We start from the raw sequence: 18870 nt of genomic DNA, 5'->3' as shown, positions 1-18870 counted from the left end.
TTTTAGACGTATTCTGTTTTTATTTCACTTTTCGATCCCCCGATTCGACGACGGTTGGATCAAAATATTACTACCTACACCATATTAAACTTAAAGTGCAAATACATGTTATGTTATGCTTTTTATAGGTTTCTTGAGTTTAAGAATCTTGTAATTAATTTTTATTTTCCACTTACTATTCCCAGTAACATTAAAAAAAATTAGTACCCACGAGATATGATAGGTTTTAGATATTTCCAAATAGCAGTACTTTTGTTAATATAATTTGCTTGTCGTTTGAGCCTCAAACTCTTGATGTAACGCAGCGAGGTGCTTTAGGTTGTTGTTTCTGAAAATATTTTAGTGTAAAATCAGATACTAAATTCCTACAAGGAATTAAGCAGCTGGAAGTAGAAGATAATTGGTACTCTTGTGACCCACATGTGATTAAAAATAAGATAGCGCAGTTCTATGGGGAAGACTGAAGTTGCTTACTCGTAAACTAGCACTTGACTGACAGTTTATGAGCTTATTACATAAGATTAGTATTTACTTTGCGTTACTTTCCTTTTCTTTCTTAGTGCTTGCTTTTCTGTCAACATTTAGCACATAGTACTCTTTCGCTTTAGTTAATCGGTATAAAACGTGACACATGGCAGACCTAAATAAAAGAAAGGAATCCAGTTTTAGATGGAAATAAAGAGCGAATCAAGTAATCACGTTAACGTTGGTAGCTCCGTAAACAACAGGATTGCTGTCTTCTCATTTTAATCACATGTAGTACATAAAACAATTTCTGTCTTCTCAGTTATAACTACGTAAGTTCATCATAAATTTTCTCGTAATCAGTGCCTTCTAAAACTGTAATAAGTTGTAGTATGGGGACGAATATGTATTCAAAAACTTTATGTGTCGGTGCATTATACCTAAAATTTTCCTGCCAACATCTGTTTTCGTCTAGATGTTAAAGCTATCAAGTATTTACAATTAGTAGGTGAGGTAAATAGCATGATTTTCCACAGTGCTTCAATTATTAGCTTGAAGTTTGGCCAAGAGAACTGGAAAGTTCTGTATCTAAAGAGATGTAGAGACGATTATACAGCCATTACGCTTCTACAACACGATGACGGCTTCTGTATACACAAAAATTGTGTAGAAGAAAAGATTCTTCAGTTGAGTAAAACGTACAATCAAAAATGAAAAATTCATGATTGTCACTCTTATCTAGTCTACCAGTCTAATTCGTGAGAACCTAGCATACGGTGTTGATAGAGTTTCAGCGGTATTCCCTTAGTCAGAGGAAACGATTCATTAATGAGCAAGCTCAGCCAAATATGATTCACGGTGTTTGGAATTTGAAACTTAAGAAGCAACTGAAAGAATTTTCTTACCTTTACTGATAATCCCCAAACGTTTCGTAGCAATTTTTGTTCCCTTTCAAATAGTTCGACAGGAAAAATTATCACCGATAAACAAATATAATGAGAATATTACCGAGAGTATTGTGGAAAGAATCGTGTACTTACGTGGATTCCAATTCTTAGAGTGTGCACTACCCACCCACCTTCCTCGGTCATTTTGTTTCGCGTTGGCTAGTAGCCTTTGTACCTATATGAGCAAAAAATTTCATAAACTTTTGACAGAACGTTCAGTATACGGTGGACAGAAGTTGCAAGGAAGGGTAACGAGTCCCAATATCAAACAGCCTCGTTAAGAAAGTAGCAGTTGAACTACGGAACGATCACCTATTATGGAATTCTTATGTTCACTATTGGCCATAATCGATAGATGTACATGTGGACATATCAATCCACATCGTAACACGCAGCGTTGGTAATGATTAAGACACGGACACTATTAGAAGTAAAGATTTCAATGTGCCGTGGTCCAAGGCATAATTCTCTACCTAAAGTTTCATCATCCAGTGCTCGAACAAGCTCCGCAAGCCAGACTTTATCCGCTCAGTAAGCAGCGTACCTTGACATACACACGCGTGAGTCAGTGATCTTAGGCAAGAGTCTGATGACGATAATAACTGACCGTTGCATGGATACATGTAGACAGTTCGTCTTGCTCACTTGTTTGAGTGTACAACTGTTTTATGACTCGCTAAAGCCTCTGATGATGTCTCCAGGATAATAAAACAAAATGTTAAGCAGACAATTATGCCATGGACCACAGCACAGTGCCCATAAAACAAATATCAAAAATTATATTGACATCATTACCGTCCCCCGTATCCTCATTTGATATGCGATCTACCCATCTAATCTTCAGCATTCTTCTGTAGCACCACATTTCGAAAGCTTCTCTTCTTGTCCAAACTAGTTATCATCCATGTTTCACTTCCATACATGGCTACACTCCATACAAATACTTTCCGAAACGACTTCCTATACGAATTCCAGACGAATACGCAGCAAAATGGAAATGGGACAACTGTTGACGATTCTACCTAGTTCGACGCATCTGCCATACTGTCAATGAAACGGCTGATGTTCGATAGTCCTTTTCGGCGTGCTCCTCGCCCCTCTGACAAGAGACAACTGTTGGTACGATCACAGTTAAGACTCATGTTGCTGGAGTGCATCCAGCGAAATCAGAAACACAAGCAGCAATTTAGAGACTGTAAGGCACCGACCTGGGTGTAGGTCATCCAGCAGCAGGGCTCGACCTGGTTGGAGTCGAGCCCCCAGAACTCGAGCTCCTCCTCGAAGAGCGGGCCGCACACGTCGGTGGGGTAGTGCAGCTTGCCGGTGCGGTAGTAGTTGAGCACCTGCGCGAACACGCCCGGGTGCCGGTCGAAGAAGTACTCGTTGAGGACGGGGTCGTAGTTGGCGAGCGCCTCCGTCAGCCGCGACAGGCGCGTCGCCGGGATCTTCTTCAGCGTCGCCTTGTAGGTCTCGTGCCGGATGCCGCCCACGTTCAGCACCACGCGGTTCTCCGCGTCCATGTTGATCAGGTTCATCGCGGCGCCCGCGGACCCGATCCCTGCACAGCGCAACAATACACACAATCTGCGGGATGATCTTAGACAGCACCACATCAAATTAAATTTGTTGACACAAGTCGACGTCAGACGTCATCACGCTGAGCTCCATATAATAATACTGGAGAAAAAATTAATAACCCCCAAGAGAGACTACAGTGATACCGCGTAACATCGCGTCTGGCCTTCATCATGGCCCAATTTTGGCGAGGGACAGGGTACACAATTTTATAAACGTATGCCATAACCACCGGAAGTCAGTGATTCATTACATCCCTTGTTGTTGTTGTGGTCTTCGGTCCTGAGATTGGTTTGATGCAGCTCTCCATGTTACTCTATCCTGTGCAAATTTCTTCATCTCCCAGTACGTACTGCACCCTTCATCCTTCTGAATCTGCTTAGTGTATTCATCTCTTGGTCTCCCTCAGCGATTTTTACCCTCCACGCTGCCCTCCATTACTAAATTGGTGACCCCTTGATGTCCTACCAACCGATCCCTTCTTCTAGTCAAGTTGTGCCACAAACTTCTATTTTTCCCCAATCCTATTCAATACCTCCTTATGTGTTATGCGATCTACCCATCTAATCTTCAGCATTCTTCTGTAGCACCACATTTCTAAAGCTTCTATTCTCTTCTTGTCCAAACTAGTTATCGTCCATGTTTCACTTCCATACATGACTACACTTCATACAAATATTTTCAGAAACGACTTCCGGACACTCAAATCTATACTCGATGTTGACAAATTACACTCCATACAAATATTTTCAGAAACGACTTCCGGACACTCAAATCTATACTCGATATTAACAAATTTCTCTTCTTCAGAAACGTTTTCCTTGCCATTGCCAATCTACATTTTATATCATCTGTCCTTCGACCATCATCAGTTATTTTGATCCCCAAATAGCACAACTCCTTACTACTTTAACTGTCTCATTTCCTAATTCCCCCAGCATCACCCGACGTAATTCGACTACATTCCATTATCCTCGTTTTGCTTTTGGCGATGTTCATCTTATTTCCTCCTTTCAAGACACTATCCATTCCGTTTAACTGCTTTTCCAAGTCCTCTACTGTCTCTGACAGAATTACAATGTCATCGGCGAACCTCAAAGCTTTTAGTTCTTCTCCATGGATTTTAATACCTACTCCAAATTTTTCATTTGTTTCCTTCATTACTTGCTCAATATACGGATTGAATAACACCGGGGAGAGGCTACAACCCTGTCTCACTCCCTTTCCAACCACTGCTTCCCTTTCGTGTCCCTCACACTTATTATTGCCATCTGGTTTCTGTAAAAACTGTAAATGGCTTTACGCTCCCTGTATTTTACCCCTGCCACCTTCAGGATTTGAAAGAGAGTATTCCAGTCAACATTTTCAAAAATGTTTTCTGTAAGTAAAATGAAATGGGAGACATGATACTGCATGAAGAGTTTGACAGAGCACTGAAAGACCTGAGTCGAGAAAGGGCCCCGGGAGTAGACAACATTCCATTCGAACTACTGACAGCTTTGGGACAGCCAGGCTTTCTTTAATCTATTTAATCTATTTAATCTATCTAATCTACACTCCTGGAAATGGAAAAAAGAACACATTGACACCGGTGTGTCAGACCCACCATACTTGCTCCGGACACTGCTAGAGGGCTGTACAAGCAATGATCACACGCACGGCACAGCGGATACACCAGGAACCACGGTGTTGGCCGGCGAATGGCGCTAGCTGCGCAGCATTTGTGCACCGCCGCCGTCAGTGTCAGCTAGTTTGCCGTGGAATACGGAGCTCCATCGCAGTCTTTAACACTGGTAGCATGCCGCGACAGTGTGGACGTGAACCGTATGTGCAGTTGACGGACTTTGAGCGAGGGCGTATAGTGGACATACGGGAGGCCGGGTGGACGTACCGCCGAATTGCTCAACACGTGGGGCGTGAGGTCTCCACAGTACATCGATGTTGTCGCCAGTGGTCGGCGGAAGGTGCACGTGCCCATCGACCTGGGACCGGACCGCAGCGACGCACGGATGTACGCCAAGACCGTAGGATCCTACGCAGTGCCGTAGGGGACCGCACCGCCACTTCCCAGCAAATTAGGGACACTGTTGCTCCTGGGGTATCGGCGAGGACCATTCGCAACCGTCTCCATGAAGCTGGACTACGGTCCCGCACACCGTTAGGCCGTCTTCCGCTCACGCCCCAACATCGTGCAGCCCGCCTCCAGTGGTGTCGCGACAGGCGTGAATGGAGGGACGAATGGAGACGTGTCGTCTTCAGCGATGAGAGTCGCTTCTGCCTTGGTGCCAATGATGGTCGTATGCGTGTTTGGCGCCATGCAGGTGAGCGCCACAATCAGGACTGCATACGACCGAGGCACACAGGGCCTACACCCGGCATCATGGTGTGGGGACCGATCTCCTACACTGGCCGTACACCTCTGGTGATCGTCGAGTGGACACTGAATAGTGCATGGTACATCCAAACCGCCATCGAACCTATCGTTCTACCATTCCTAGACCGGCAAGGGAACTTGCTGTTCCAACAGGACAATGCACGTCCGCATGTATCCCGTGCCACCCAACGTGCTCTAGAAGGTGTAAGTCAACTACCCTGGCCAGCAAGATCCCCGGATCTGTCCCCCATTGAGCATGTTTGGGACTGGATGAAGCGTCGTCTCACGCGGTCTGCACGTCCAGTACAAACGTTGGTCCAACTGAGGTGCCAGGTGGAAATGGCATGGCAAGCCGTTCCACAGGACTACATCCAGCATCTCTACGATCGTCTCCATGGGAGAATAGCAGCCTGCATTGCTGCGAAAAGTGGATATACACTGTACTAGTGCCGACATTGTGCATGCATTGTTGCCTGTGTCTATGTGCCTGTGGTTCTGTCAGTGTGATCATGTGATGTATCTGACCCCAGGAATGTGTCAATAAAGTTTCCCCTTCCTGGGACAATGAATTCACGGTGTTCTTATTTCAATTTGCAGGGGTGTATTTTCTAAGATAAGTCGTAAGGTCAGTATTGCCTCACGTGTTCCAATATTTCTACGGAATCCAAACTGATCTTTCCCGAGGTCGGCTTCTACCAGTTTTTACATTCGTCTGTAAAGAGTTCTTGTTAGTATTTTGCAGCTGTGACTTATTAAACTGATAGTTCGGTAATTTTCACATCTGCCAACACTTGCTTTCTTTGGGATTGGAATTATAATATTATTCTTGAAGTCTCAGAGTATTTCGCCTGTCTCATACATCTTGCTCACCAGATGGTAGAGGTTTGACAGGCCTGGCTCTCCCAAAGCTGTCAGTAGTTCGAATGGAATGTTGTCTACTACCGGGGCCCTTTTTCCACTCAGGTCTGCTCTGTCAAACCCTTCATGCAGTATCATATCTCCCATTTCATCTTCATCTACAACCTCTTCCATTTCCTTAATATAGTCCCCTTAAAGATACAAAATTGCTGGCATCTACATCTACATCCATACTCTGCAGACCACCATTAAGTGCATGGCAGAGGGTACACCCCAATGTACCATTTATTACCGTTTCTTCCCGCTCAATTCACGTATGGAGCACGGTGAAAATGATTGGATGAATGCCTCTGTGTGTGCTGAAATTATTCTGATCTTTTCCTTACGCTCCATATGTGAGCGATACATAGTGGGTTTCTAGAGTAATTATTTAATGCCGGTTCTTGGAACGGGGAAGTTAGCGACAGTCTTCAAAAGTATGCCAGTTCAGTTTCTTCAGCATCTCTGTGACAGTCTCCCAAGGGTTAAACAAAGCAGTGACAATTCGTGCTCCCCTTCTCTCGGTTCGATAATCCTCTTTGGTGTGGGTCCGAAACACTTTAGCAATATTCTAGAATGGGTCATACGATTGATTTGTAAGAAAGTGTCATTGTTGACTGATTGGTACTTCCATAATATTCTACCAATAAAACGGAAACAGCGATCGTGTGAGACCCAACTCACTTTATTTGATCATGAGACCCAGAAAATATTAGATACTGGCTCGCACGTAGATGCTATTTTCCTTGACTCTCGGAAGGCGTTCGATACCGTTCCGCACTGTCGCCTGATAAACAAAGTAAGAGCCTACGGAATATCAGACCAGCTGTGTGGCTGGATTGAAGAGTTTTTAGCACAAAGAACACAGCATGTTGCTATCAATGCAGAGACGTCTACAGACGTTAAAGTAACCTCTGGCGTGCCACAGGGGAGTGTTATGGGACCATTGCTTTTCACAATATATATAAATGACCTAGTAGATAGTGTCGGAAGTTCCATGCGGCTTTTCGCGGATAATGCTATAGTATACAGAGAAGTTGCAGCATTAGAAAATTGTAGCGAAATGCAGGAAGATCTGCAGCGGATAGGCACTTGGTGCAGGGAGTGGCAACTGACTCTTTAGATAGACAAATGTAATGTATTGCGAATACATAGAAAGAAGGATCCTTTATTGTATGATTATATGATAGCAGAACAAACACTGGTAGCAGTTACTTCTGTAAAATATCTGGGAGTATGCGTGCGGAACGATTTGAAGTGGAATGAACATATAAAATTAATTGTTGGTAAGGCGGGTACCAGGTTGAGATCCATTGGGAGAGTCCTTCGAAAATGTAGTCCATCAACAAAGGAGGTGGCTTACAAAACACTCGTTCGACCTATACCTGAGTATTGCTCATCAGTGTGGGATCCGTACCAGATCGGGCTGACGGAGGAGGTAGAGAAGATCCAAGGAAGAGCGGCGCGTTTCGTCACAGGGTTATTTGGTAACCATGATAGCGTTACGGAGATGGTTAGCAAATTCAAGTGGCAGACTCTGCAAGAGAGGCGCTCTGCATCGCGGTGTAGCCTGCTCGCCAGATTTCGAGAGGGTGCTTTTCTGGATGAGGTATCGAATATATTGCTTCCCACTACATATACCTCCCGAGGAGATCACGAATGTAAAATTAGAGAGAATCGAGCGCGCACGGAGGCTTTCAGACAGTCGTTCTTCCCGCGAACCATACGCGACTGGAACAGAAAAGGGAGGTAATGACAGTGGCACGTAAAGTGCCCTCCGCCACACACCGTTGGGTTGCTTGCGGAGTATAAATGTAGATGTAGATGTAGTGAAAATTGTCACTTACTTTACCGACGAGTGAGGTTATGTGATTACTCCATTTCCTATCACCACAAAATGTTACACCAGGTATTTGTAAGAGTTGGCCGATTCCAACAGTGCCCCACTGATACTATAATCATAAGATACTACGTTTTATTGTCTTGTGAAGTACACAATGTTACATTTCTAAGTATGTAAAGCAAGTTGGCACTCTTTGAAAGACTCTGAAATGTTATCAAGATTTGACACTATTTATGGAGCTTCTTACGAAGGTACTTCATTATCTACCAAAAGTTTGAAGTTGCTATTAATATTGCCCACAACGTCATTAACATCAATATGAACAGCAAGGGCCCCAATAAACTTTCCTGGGGCACACCCGAAGTTACTAATACAACTGATGACAACTATCCATCCAGGATTAAATGTTACGTCCACCCTACCAAAAGTTCTTCATTTCACTCACAAACGCACAGTTTTTTGTTCGGAGGATCTACGACACATTACAGTTAGAAAAAGGCTAATTCAGCTGCAAATTCAGCACAACCACCGGGCCGTGGAACTTTGTTCTATTTCAATTATTTCAGCTGTTTCTCAATGACACTAACATTAGCACTTAATTCACTCATCTTTGCAGAGCATTAAACTGGGCCAATTCTCCTGGGTTTTCCTTTGGAAAGGAACGTTTTAAGACAGAGATAAGCATTTCAGCTTTTGCTTTCTTACCCTTAATTTTAGTTCCTGTCTCATTTGTTACGGACTGGACTCTAACTGTGATGTCACTAACAGCTTATACATACGACCGTAATTTCTTTGCCTTTTGTTAAAGATCATTTGACATGTTAAGTGCCATGTTTCATTTCTGTTCCTAATAGTCGAAGAAATTTTCTACGTTATTAAGAACGGCGGGTTATTTAGCGAGTCAGTAGATGTGTGAATGCGTGTCAGGGTGTTCGTCAAATCAGGAGCGTAAATGAGCTTCCTTGTGAACGTGGTCGTCATATTGGAAGAAATGACTGCCCATTGTAAACTCATTATGAATTTGCATAAGAAAGAGCAGCTCTCGTTCACCGAGCATTTTGAAACAAACATTTTGATCATGTTCGCTGTAACATGAATGGAGGACTCAAGGCATGGTACGTAAAATTTCCCCACATTATCGCTGAACAACATCCACCCTGAAGCACCCTCCACACAGTGCGGGTGAAGACCTCATTGGATCGTCAGTTGTCTAACGTTATGAAGCATAGCTCAGAATTGACTGGTAATTTGACTTTCATATCACGATCTTTGCTATGCAAGGAATTTTCCAATTTCTAATTAAGTTCCATACACAATAATAAAATTTGAACAATTTCAAGCCTGATGTTCCGAGAGGATACAAAATTGTTGAAAATTTCATTATTGGCTATCGGACCTAGTTACAAGCTAGAAAACATCTGTCAAAGCAAAGATAATGATATACAAGTCATAGTATCTGCCCATTTTGATCTATGCATCAGGATGTTGGACATAGAAACATCTGAGCAGAACAGAAGCGACAGTAATGCACTTTGTACTAAGAATCTTGGGTAAGACGGGAAGGGACATGATATGGAATAAAGCTGTACGATACACATTTTAGGTCAACTGCTTAAAAGAAACTATGGAGTCAAATTGGCTCAAAAGTTTGGCAACACTAAAATAATGGGACAAGAAAGACTTCCAAGATGAGCTGTAGAATTGACAGAGTATGAAAAATCGTCAATTCGAAGTCCGCAAACAAGATGGAGAGAGCAGATGAAGGATGAAGTGCCGTCACAAGGCGTCACGCAGCCGCGGCACTTTAAAATTCGTGTCACCCTTGCGAAGTGGCTGAATGAGTAACTCAGCGTCGGCGCTGCGCCTCGTCCATCGCAGTACAGCTACAACAGCGAGGACCTCCTGGAGGAAGCGGGGATTGAGTTTTGTTTGGAGACTAAACGGGAAACGCGAAAACAGCAGTTACCAATAGAGTATTTAGGCGCAAGCCGTGGCTGCCGTGCTGGGACAGCGGCGACAAAGAAGAATGCGCTGGCCGTATGCTTGGAGTATGCGAGGCTGGAAGTAATTTGCTTCCCTACTATTGGCGATGCAGAACCTGGAGACAGCGAGTTTTCGTGTGTGTGTGTGTGTGTTGTAAGACGGGGCTGTTCTCTGCTGATTTAATGTCTGCAAATGTTATAAGTTAGTGCGGACTACTGTCTGTACTGTGTGTAATTCAGCCTGATCAGCACACATTACATCACCAGTACTCGCTGTGTGGCTTGGATTCGTGACTGTGAATTCCTTATATATATTGTTAAAGTTATGTGCTGCCTGTTTGGATGGCAACTTTGTTGTCATTCAAGCTTCATTTACGCTTCTGTAACCAACTCGCTCCTTATTTAGTGTTTATTTCCTTTAAAGACTTGAAGTAGAATTTGCCCTTTGCATAATGGTTTTAGTGTGTGATAAAAATTACTGACAATTTGTAGTTAATTAAATGAGCTATTGGCAGAAATAAGTCAATTCTTTAAGGTGCACTCAACTTTGGTTGATTTTAATTGCGAAGCCACACTGGTACTTCATCTACAATATTTTTAAATGTAAGTGTTTTATACACTACTTCTTGGACATCTCGTTTTCCTTTTGTCAAATTTTTGTTCGTCTGCTACAGAACTGACTCGTTATTTCACGTTGTAAGAGTTCATTTTCTGGAAGAGGATGTTGTCTTAAAAAATGCTTAAAACTGCATTGTACCAATGAGCAAATAAATGTTGTGATCTTTTAGCAAGGGGAAAGGAACATTCAAACTTGAACCCGGTCCTGGTAATCCGTATAGCGGTGAAGATGATATGAGCCAAAGAGGAGTGCAATGGGAGGATATGTAGGAAATTTCAGGAGGAAAGAGGAACGTCGACTCTGTGAACGGCCTGCACAAGTAGAAGCGTTTCAGGAAGAATAAAAAATCTTCAAAGGCGTGTGAAATCTCATGGGACTTAACTGCTAGGGTGATCAGTCCCTAAGCTTACACACTACTTAATCTAAATTATCCTAGGGACAAATACACACACCCATGCCCGAAGGAGAACTCTAACCTCCGCCGGGACCTGCCGCACAGTCCATGACTGCAGGTCCCTAGACCGCGCGGCAGGAAAAATAAAGAACAAGAAATCGTCAGTAAAGTCCACACCATTCATCGTTTGAAAAGCGCAAAATTGAGACCCGTAAAACCATACTATCCATCTCCGGTAAGTTACTGCGCAGGTTCTCTGTTCTGTGGCTCATTGGAGATGGGTAATTTTGTGTGTTGTTGTGAGCAAACGGACATTTGTGACGTATCCGACTCTACACGTCTATTCCTTGCAGTTAACCTCTCGGTGTTCATAAGGGAAACAGTTGAAATGGACATGCTTTCACATAGAGTAGCAATTTCTGTCGGACTTAAAATGGTGGTTATTGACATGGTGTATAATTGTCCTCTTATTCCTGTCGATTAGTTTTATATTACAGCCACAGTTCTTAGGTCGTTTTACATGGCTGCGTGTGGTACACTATTTCTTGCTGATACGCTTGATCGCGTTGGTACATAAACCAATTGGGCAACTAGTTGCCGTCTTCAGATGTACATCTACTAAAAGGTCTCGTACTGGCATAGTTAGGCACTTTGAACACCATGGAGTCACTTGACATTTCAATGTCTGTACATTGTAACGTTACATAGTGCAAGAACATTGAGTAACCCAGAGTCGCGAGTCACATCCAAATTAACGATCAGTATCAAGGAAATAATGGACGAACTAGATGAGGAGGTTACTCTCGATCCGATCCAGTCACAGTAATATGACCACTTCCTACGTTGAACGTCAACGTGAAAGCACTCACAGCAGGCAGGTGGCAGCTCTAGCAGTGTAGGGTATAAATTATCAAGCTTGCTGCGAGGACGTGAAAATAGTGCAGTCGTTGTCGTATTGCAGAAAGAGAGTGATTTATGTGACGTCCAAAAGGGCATGATCATTGGTTCTGGATCCAGGGTGGAAGCCTTTCCGAACTGACCAAGTTTGTGGTGCGAGGGCGATAGAGGGCTGCGGAGATGTGTGCGAACGAACAGACGGGCAACTGACGGGCCAGATGAATTAAGGGGCTACTAACAGTGTCTCCTCATGACCGCTCAGCGAATGTCGCAATGCATAGTCCTCTGCAACACACGTCTGGAACACGCACCAATGATCCTGCTGTTCATGGGCTACGAAAACTGGAATTTGAATTCTAGCACCGCTACTGGACATCCGGCGAACGGCGGCATGTGGCCTTTTCAGGTGAATCACGCCGTTGGCGTGTACGGGCATTCAACAATGGTCTGAAGGGTCCACGTCGGAGCTGTGATTGTTATGGTACGAGGAATGTTTTTATGGCATTCATTAGGTGGTCTCGTTATTCTAGAAAGCACAATGGGTCAACAGAAGTATGCATATACCCTCGGGGAGCATGTCCACCCCTAAACGAAATTTTTTTTTCTCGGCACGATGTTATCTACCAGCAGGACAATGCAACGTTTCACACACCTCGGAGTGCGTGTGCGGGTTCGAGGAGCACAAAGATGAGTTTCCTGAATTGGGCTCTGAGCACTATGGGACTTCACATCTGAGATCATGAGTTCCCTAGAACTTAGAACTAACCTAAGGACATCACACACATCCATGCTCGAGGCAGGATTCTAACCTGCGACCGTAGCGGTCGCGTGGTTCCAGACTGAAGCTCCTAGAACCGCTCGGCCATTGCGGCCGGCTTTACTGTACTCCCCTGACCACTACACCCTCTTCCCCACCCTGGACTTGAACCCAATCGAAAATCTGAGACGCCATCTCGATCGGTCAATCTGGGTGTTCGTGCCAAGGATCATCAACCGTGAAACCTAGCGCAGCAGGCCATGGAACTCTACATTCCTGTCGGTACCTTCTAGAACCTCTGGTCTCGCAGCAGTCCCCGCTGGAAAATGTGATAGTCCATGCTTTTGACAGATCGTCACATTAATGTCACTGGAAAGTGTTATTATACTCCATTCCCGTCTACGGCGTAAATTCGTTTTATGATAAATACTAAGCTTATCGTAATGTTCTGGTTGCAAGACCGCTGCGTCCGCTCCAAACTTCCGATGGCCGGGTCCTAATCTGTGTTTAAACGCACATCGTCGTCTTTGGACATCTCGCCGATCCCAAACATCTATCGTCAAAATTATGCTTTCTCACAAGCATGAGTAACTTAGTCGATATCCTCGATGTAGTGAAGTAGCGTAAATCACTTATTAGAGGGAAGGCTTCCAGCCCGTATTTATACCAGATAGGTTCCTTTCAGACTATGCTGAGAGGATAGCTCCATACTTTGAAATAACGTACAATCGCTCGCTCGACGGAAGGTCCGGAACTAACGACTAAAAAAGTTGCACAGATCACACCAACTTCAAAGAAAAGAAACAGAATTAACCCGCTGAATCACAGGCTCGTATCATTACCGTAGATTTGCAGCAGGAGTTTTGGAATATATGCTGTATTTGAATATTATCAATTACCTCAGACGAAACGTTCTATTGAGAATTAGTCACAACTGCTTCAGAAAATCTAGTTCTTGCGAAAAACGACAACCTATTTATTCACAAGAAGTAATTGGTCTTGTCGACAAGGTATCTCAGATAATTTCCATATCTGTAGATTTCCAAAATACTTTTGACACCGTTCCTCTCAAGCGACTTCAGTCTGGGTGCATACGGAGTATCGTCTCAGTTGTGCGCTTGGATCCGCGATTTCCTATCACAAAGTGACTATTCGTAGTAATTTACGGAAAGTCAGTTAGTAAAACAGAAGAGGTGTCTGATCTTCGTCAAGGAAGTGTTATAGGCCCTCTGTTGTTGCTAATCAACATAAACGATTTGGGAGACCACCTGAGCAGCCCTCTTAGATTGTTTATAGATGAAGTTATGATTTACTGTTTAGTAAAATCATCAGAAGACCAAAACCAATAGCAAAATGATTAAGGCAAGATACCTGCAGGGCGCAAAAAGTGGCAATCGAACGAAATAGTGAAAATTGTGAAGTCATTCACATGAGCACTGAAAGGAATCGGTTAAATTTCGGTTACACGATTAATCATAAAAATCTCATGCTGCCGATTCGACTACATACTTAGTGATTACAATAACGAATAGCCTTAACTGGAACGATCACATAGATGTTACGGGGAAACCGAAACAAAGATTGCGTTTCATTAACAAAACATGTAGATGATGCAACCGGTGTAATAAAGCAACTGCCTACACAACACTTGTCCGCCGTCTTTTGGAGTGCTGCTGTGTGGGATAGATCCGTTCAGGATTGAGTGGGGACATCGACAAAAGAAGGTCTGCTCGTCCTGAACTATCGCGAAATAGGGGAGAGAGTTTCACAAATATGATACTCGAGATGGGGTAACAATAATTATAACGTTTAGCTTTTATGTTGCAGCGAAATCTTTTGACGTTATTACACTTACCAACTTATTCCTCTCAATGCAAAAGTATTGTGTGGCGCCCACATAATAGGGAGAAATGATCATCGCAATAAAATATAAGAAATCAGACTTCACACGGAAAGATTTACTTGTTCATTTTCCTCGTGAGCTGCTCGAGAGTAGAAAAGCAGACAAATAGCTTGGAGGTGGTTCGACGAACCCTATTCCAGGGACTCAATTGTGAATTGCAGAGCAGTGGTGCAGATGTGCTTTGAATTATGGTACTGACACACATTTTTCGCTTTTAGTCGATATAAAAAAATCACATTGTACTTAAGAACATAGAAAGTGTTCAAAGTAACTACCACGGTTCTCGAAGGGTGTATTGAAACGGTAAATAAAATTTTAATCATTTCTTCAAATGTATATTTCGTCTGTTTTAAAATGAGACAGGATATTACCAAGTAGTTCCTCTTCAGCCTCTACCTATTTTCACCCACCAACGACTTCATGTAACCCCATAGCTAAATGTAAAAATCTTTCAGCTTTCTGGGCATTAAATCCTATGACATCAGACATTAAATAATACCTTTTCGCCCGCGACTGCCCTCGTGTTCGCCTATCTCTTACACAGGGTGTTCAAAGAAAGTGTGCATGTTCCTACAAGAGGTTGTACTCGTTCTAACCGAGAAGCAATACCTGCGGAGATATGAGCTACTGAATATGTGAGGTTCACATACTGATTTTTACTTATACATTTAAGATTCACGAGAAGTGGAATAGCAAATTACAACTTTACGCACGTGAGGGCAGATGCTACTCTTTGAGTAATCAAGAAGGTTAAGGGGTAAGGATCGGTTCAGTATCCGATTATGGGCAGGAACTGTCGGTGACAGACTCACAGGGCCATACACTTCACCAAGCAAGTTAACAGTTGTTGCATATAATCAATTTATATGCTATGAATTACCAACGCTATTAGAGAACGTGACTCCTACAGAAATACAACGACTGTGGTTGCTACACATCGTGTGACAGTACTTCACCGCAACGTTCACGTTCGGTGGATAGATCGAGAAGATTCAGTAGCATGGCCTCCAGTTTCTCCGGACCTGAATCTGTTGGACTTTTAACTATGAGAAAATTTAAAAGCGTAGACCTCTTTTCTTTCCTTATTTCAGGACGAACTACTAAGCTCCATAGCAAAGAAAAAGTGTCTAGTGCCCATGGGCTCTAAAATGCGTACCATGCCTTTAAGAGCTGTCAGCAGTTGTTCAGTAGAGAGCTGTGTATGACTGTAGCGAACATGCTCATAGCTCATAAGGTATGCATTTCAAAAGGCTGTATGCATGTTTCCTGGACTTCGTTTCCATGTTTTGGTGTATGGGTCCTGTACTCAAAGTAAGGATCGCGTCCTCCCCCTGTACATACCTATCACAGGCTTCTATGGGCTGTAGACGGAACCTAGCCAGCAAAATTTTTATAAGGAACAGATGTCCGAAAATATACTGTTCCGATGTAAAATAAGTTTGAACTTTGGATCACTTTCAGATCTTCCACTTCACGTTATGCACACAGCAGATATCTCTGACCTGTGTGTTCGACATAAGCAGGCGTCATCCGTCTGACTTCCACCTGGCGAAAAACGTCCTCTTCATAGTGGAGAGTGTGGCGCGTCCGTGGAGCACCAAAGCTGACTCTCCTACTTGCTAACTTAATTGTTTCTCCCAGCTGTTGCTGTAGTAGGACCAAAATAGAATGTAAAAGCGTAGTAACAACAGGGACAGGTATGCCGCCCTTTCCTCAGTTAATGTGCGTACCGTGAGAGAGAAATCTGAAAGTAATCCGATCTTCAAACTTATATTATATCCAATCTCACAGAGTCCACATACCAATCTGAATAATTGTGTGGTTGCCATATTCCAGAACGACTTCATAAATTATGAAGAAATGTTATCCCTTTTGCCTTAATGGATTGCATATCTTTCAAAGCTCACTTAAACTCTGACTCTAATAGTGCATTCCGTTTGTCTTCCATATCGACTTTTGTTTCTTCTCCTATCACGTCATCAGTTCTTCTCTCTCGCAGATTCCTTCAATGTATTCTTCCTGTTTATCCCTCCTCTCCTCTCCGTTTGGCAATGGAGTTCCTTATGTTGTTGTTGTGGTCTTCAGTCCTGAGACTGGTTTGATGCAGCTCTCCATGCTACTCTATCCTGTGCAAGCTTCTTCATCGCCCAGTACCTACTGAAACCTACATCCTTCTGAATCTCTTGGTCTCCCTCTACGATTTTTACCCTCCACGCTGCCCTCCAATGCTAAATTTGTGATCCCTTGATGCTCAGAACATGTCCTACCAACCGATCCCTTCTTCTTGTCAAGTTGTGCCACGATCTCCTCTTCTCCCCAATTCTATTCAATACCTCCTCATTAGTTATGTGATCTACCCATCTAATCTTCAGCATTCTTCTGTAGCACCACATTTCAAAAGATTCTATTCTGTTTATCATCCATGTTTCACTTCCATACATGGATACACTCCATACAAATACTTTCAGAAACGACTTCCTGACACTGGAATTCCTAATAAACATTTAATATTCATACCCTTGCCTTTAGTTTCACCTAATACTGCTTTACATATACTAAACTGCTTTTCTATACACTGAATAAACCCTTCTGAAGCTTTCATCTGTTGCTACACATTTCCCCAGAGGCATTTTCCCAAAGTTCACTAAATTTCCTATTTATTTTATTAATAAATAACTTATGTTTCTACGTTCCTTCCTTTCCCTAAACATTTTTGTAGTTACTTCATCCATCATTAATTGAAAACTTTTTTCCGTTACCTAAGCTTTCTTCTCTGTTACCTTCCGTACTGCTATATTTGTGTCCCAAACTTCTGTGACTGCCCATTTTAGAGATGTCCATTCCTCTGCAGCTGAACTGCTTACTGTGCTATTCATTATCGCAACTTCTACAGTCTCTTCATATCTCAGTACTTCAGCAAACCACTTTTTCCCCGAACAAGCTTCCGGATGATTCATTTGAACTTCACGCTACCCGAAATCATTACTAAATTGTGATCTGAGTCTATGTCAGCTCCTGAGTACACCTTTCAATCCAATATCTGATTTTAAAATCTCTGTCTTACCACTACGTAATCCAGCTGGAATCCTTCCATTTCTCCAGGCCATTTTCCAAATATTTCTTCTCCTCTTGGTATATCTAAACAGTGTATTCTTTACTTCTAGCTGAAATATATCGCGAAACTCAGTTAGGCTTTATTCTTTCTCATTCCTACTACTAACCCCATATTCTCTCGTAACTTTTCTGTTCCTTCCTCTAAAACTACTTCAAATCCTTCATTATTGTTTTCATCTTTCTTTAAATACTGAATAACCTGTTCAACACTCTCGTATTCCTACTCTGTCTCGTCATGTTCTATTTGCGACGTCCGTAAACATACCTGAACTAGTGGGTTGTTGGCACTGCTTTTTGTTGATTCTGATAAGAACAATCCGGTCACTGTACTAAGCACTTTAACTGGTTCTTTACCCTACATTCGTTTTCATTACGAATCCTATTCGCACTGTACCATTTGCCTGATATCCCCAAAGCTATTATCCAGCATTTCTCACAGTGATGCCAGTTGCATTAGTCATTGCTATGATTGCAGCAGTAATATCGGGAAAGCGGAGGTGCGCAGTTGTCGTCAGTCCTGTAGAAAATATGGGTCAGTATGCATGAAAACCCTCAATATACAGCGTCCTTCTGTAGACGATAACAAACTGTCATTGTAAGATACAATTACCCGTGGAGGGGAGTTTGCAGGAAAACCACGATGTACTCTGTCAGGCGGTTTTACTTCTATCATTTTTTTCCTTCGTCTATTCTGTCCGATCTCCAGTAAATTCTTGTTGTTTTTGTTGTTGTAATGTTCAGTCCAGAGACTCGTTTGATGCAGCTCTCCATGTTATTCTATCCTGTGCAAGCTTCTTCATCTCCCAAGACCAACTGCAACCCACATCCTTCTGAATGTGTTTAGTGTATTCATCTCGTGGTCTCCCTCTACGATTTTTACCATTCACGCTGGCCACCAACACTGAATTGGAAATCCCTAGATGCCTCAGAATATGTCCTACCGAGGGATCCCTTCTTCTAGTCAAGTTGTGCCAGAAATTTCTCTTCTCCCCAGTGTTATTCAATACCTCGTCATTAGTTATGTGATCTACCCATCTAACCTTCAGCATTCTTCTGTAGCACCACATTTAGAAAGCTTCTACTCTCTTCTTGTATGAACTATT

At 42.9% G+C, this 18870-nt stretch overlaps 1 protein-coding gene across 1 annotated transcript in view; it reads right to left on the bottom strand.

Annotated features, from left to right (window-relative positions):
• LOC126336864 (potassium voltage-gated channel protein Shaw-like) overlaps window positions 1–18870 on the bottom strand; it is a 347897-nt gene that overhangs the window by 240877 nt on the left and 88150 nt on the right. The window contains exon 2 of the mRNA XM_050000962.1: window positions 2621–2970. Coding sequence (XP_049856919.1) covers window positions 2621–2947 — 327 coding nt within the window. The 5' untranslated portion in view covers window positions 2948–2970. The remainder of the gene's footprint in view (window positions 1–2620; window positions 2971–18870) is intronic.

Source organism: Schistocerca gregaria, chromosome 2 (assembly GCF_023897955.1).
Source record: "Schistocerca gregaria isolate iqSchGreg1 chromosome 2, iqSchGreg1.2, whole genome shotgun sequence".
NCBI classification, from domain to species: Eukaryota; Metazoa; Arthropoda; class Insecta; order Orthoptera; family Acrididae; genus Schistocerca; species Schistocerca gregaria.
The sequence above is the reverse complement of the archived record's forward strand: the minus strand, read 5'-3'. Positions and strand labels throughout refer to the sequence as shown.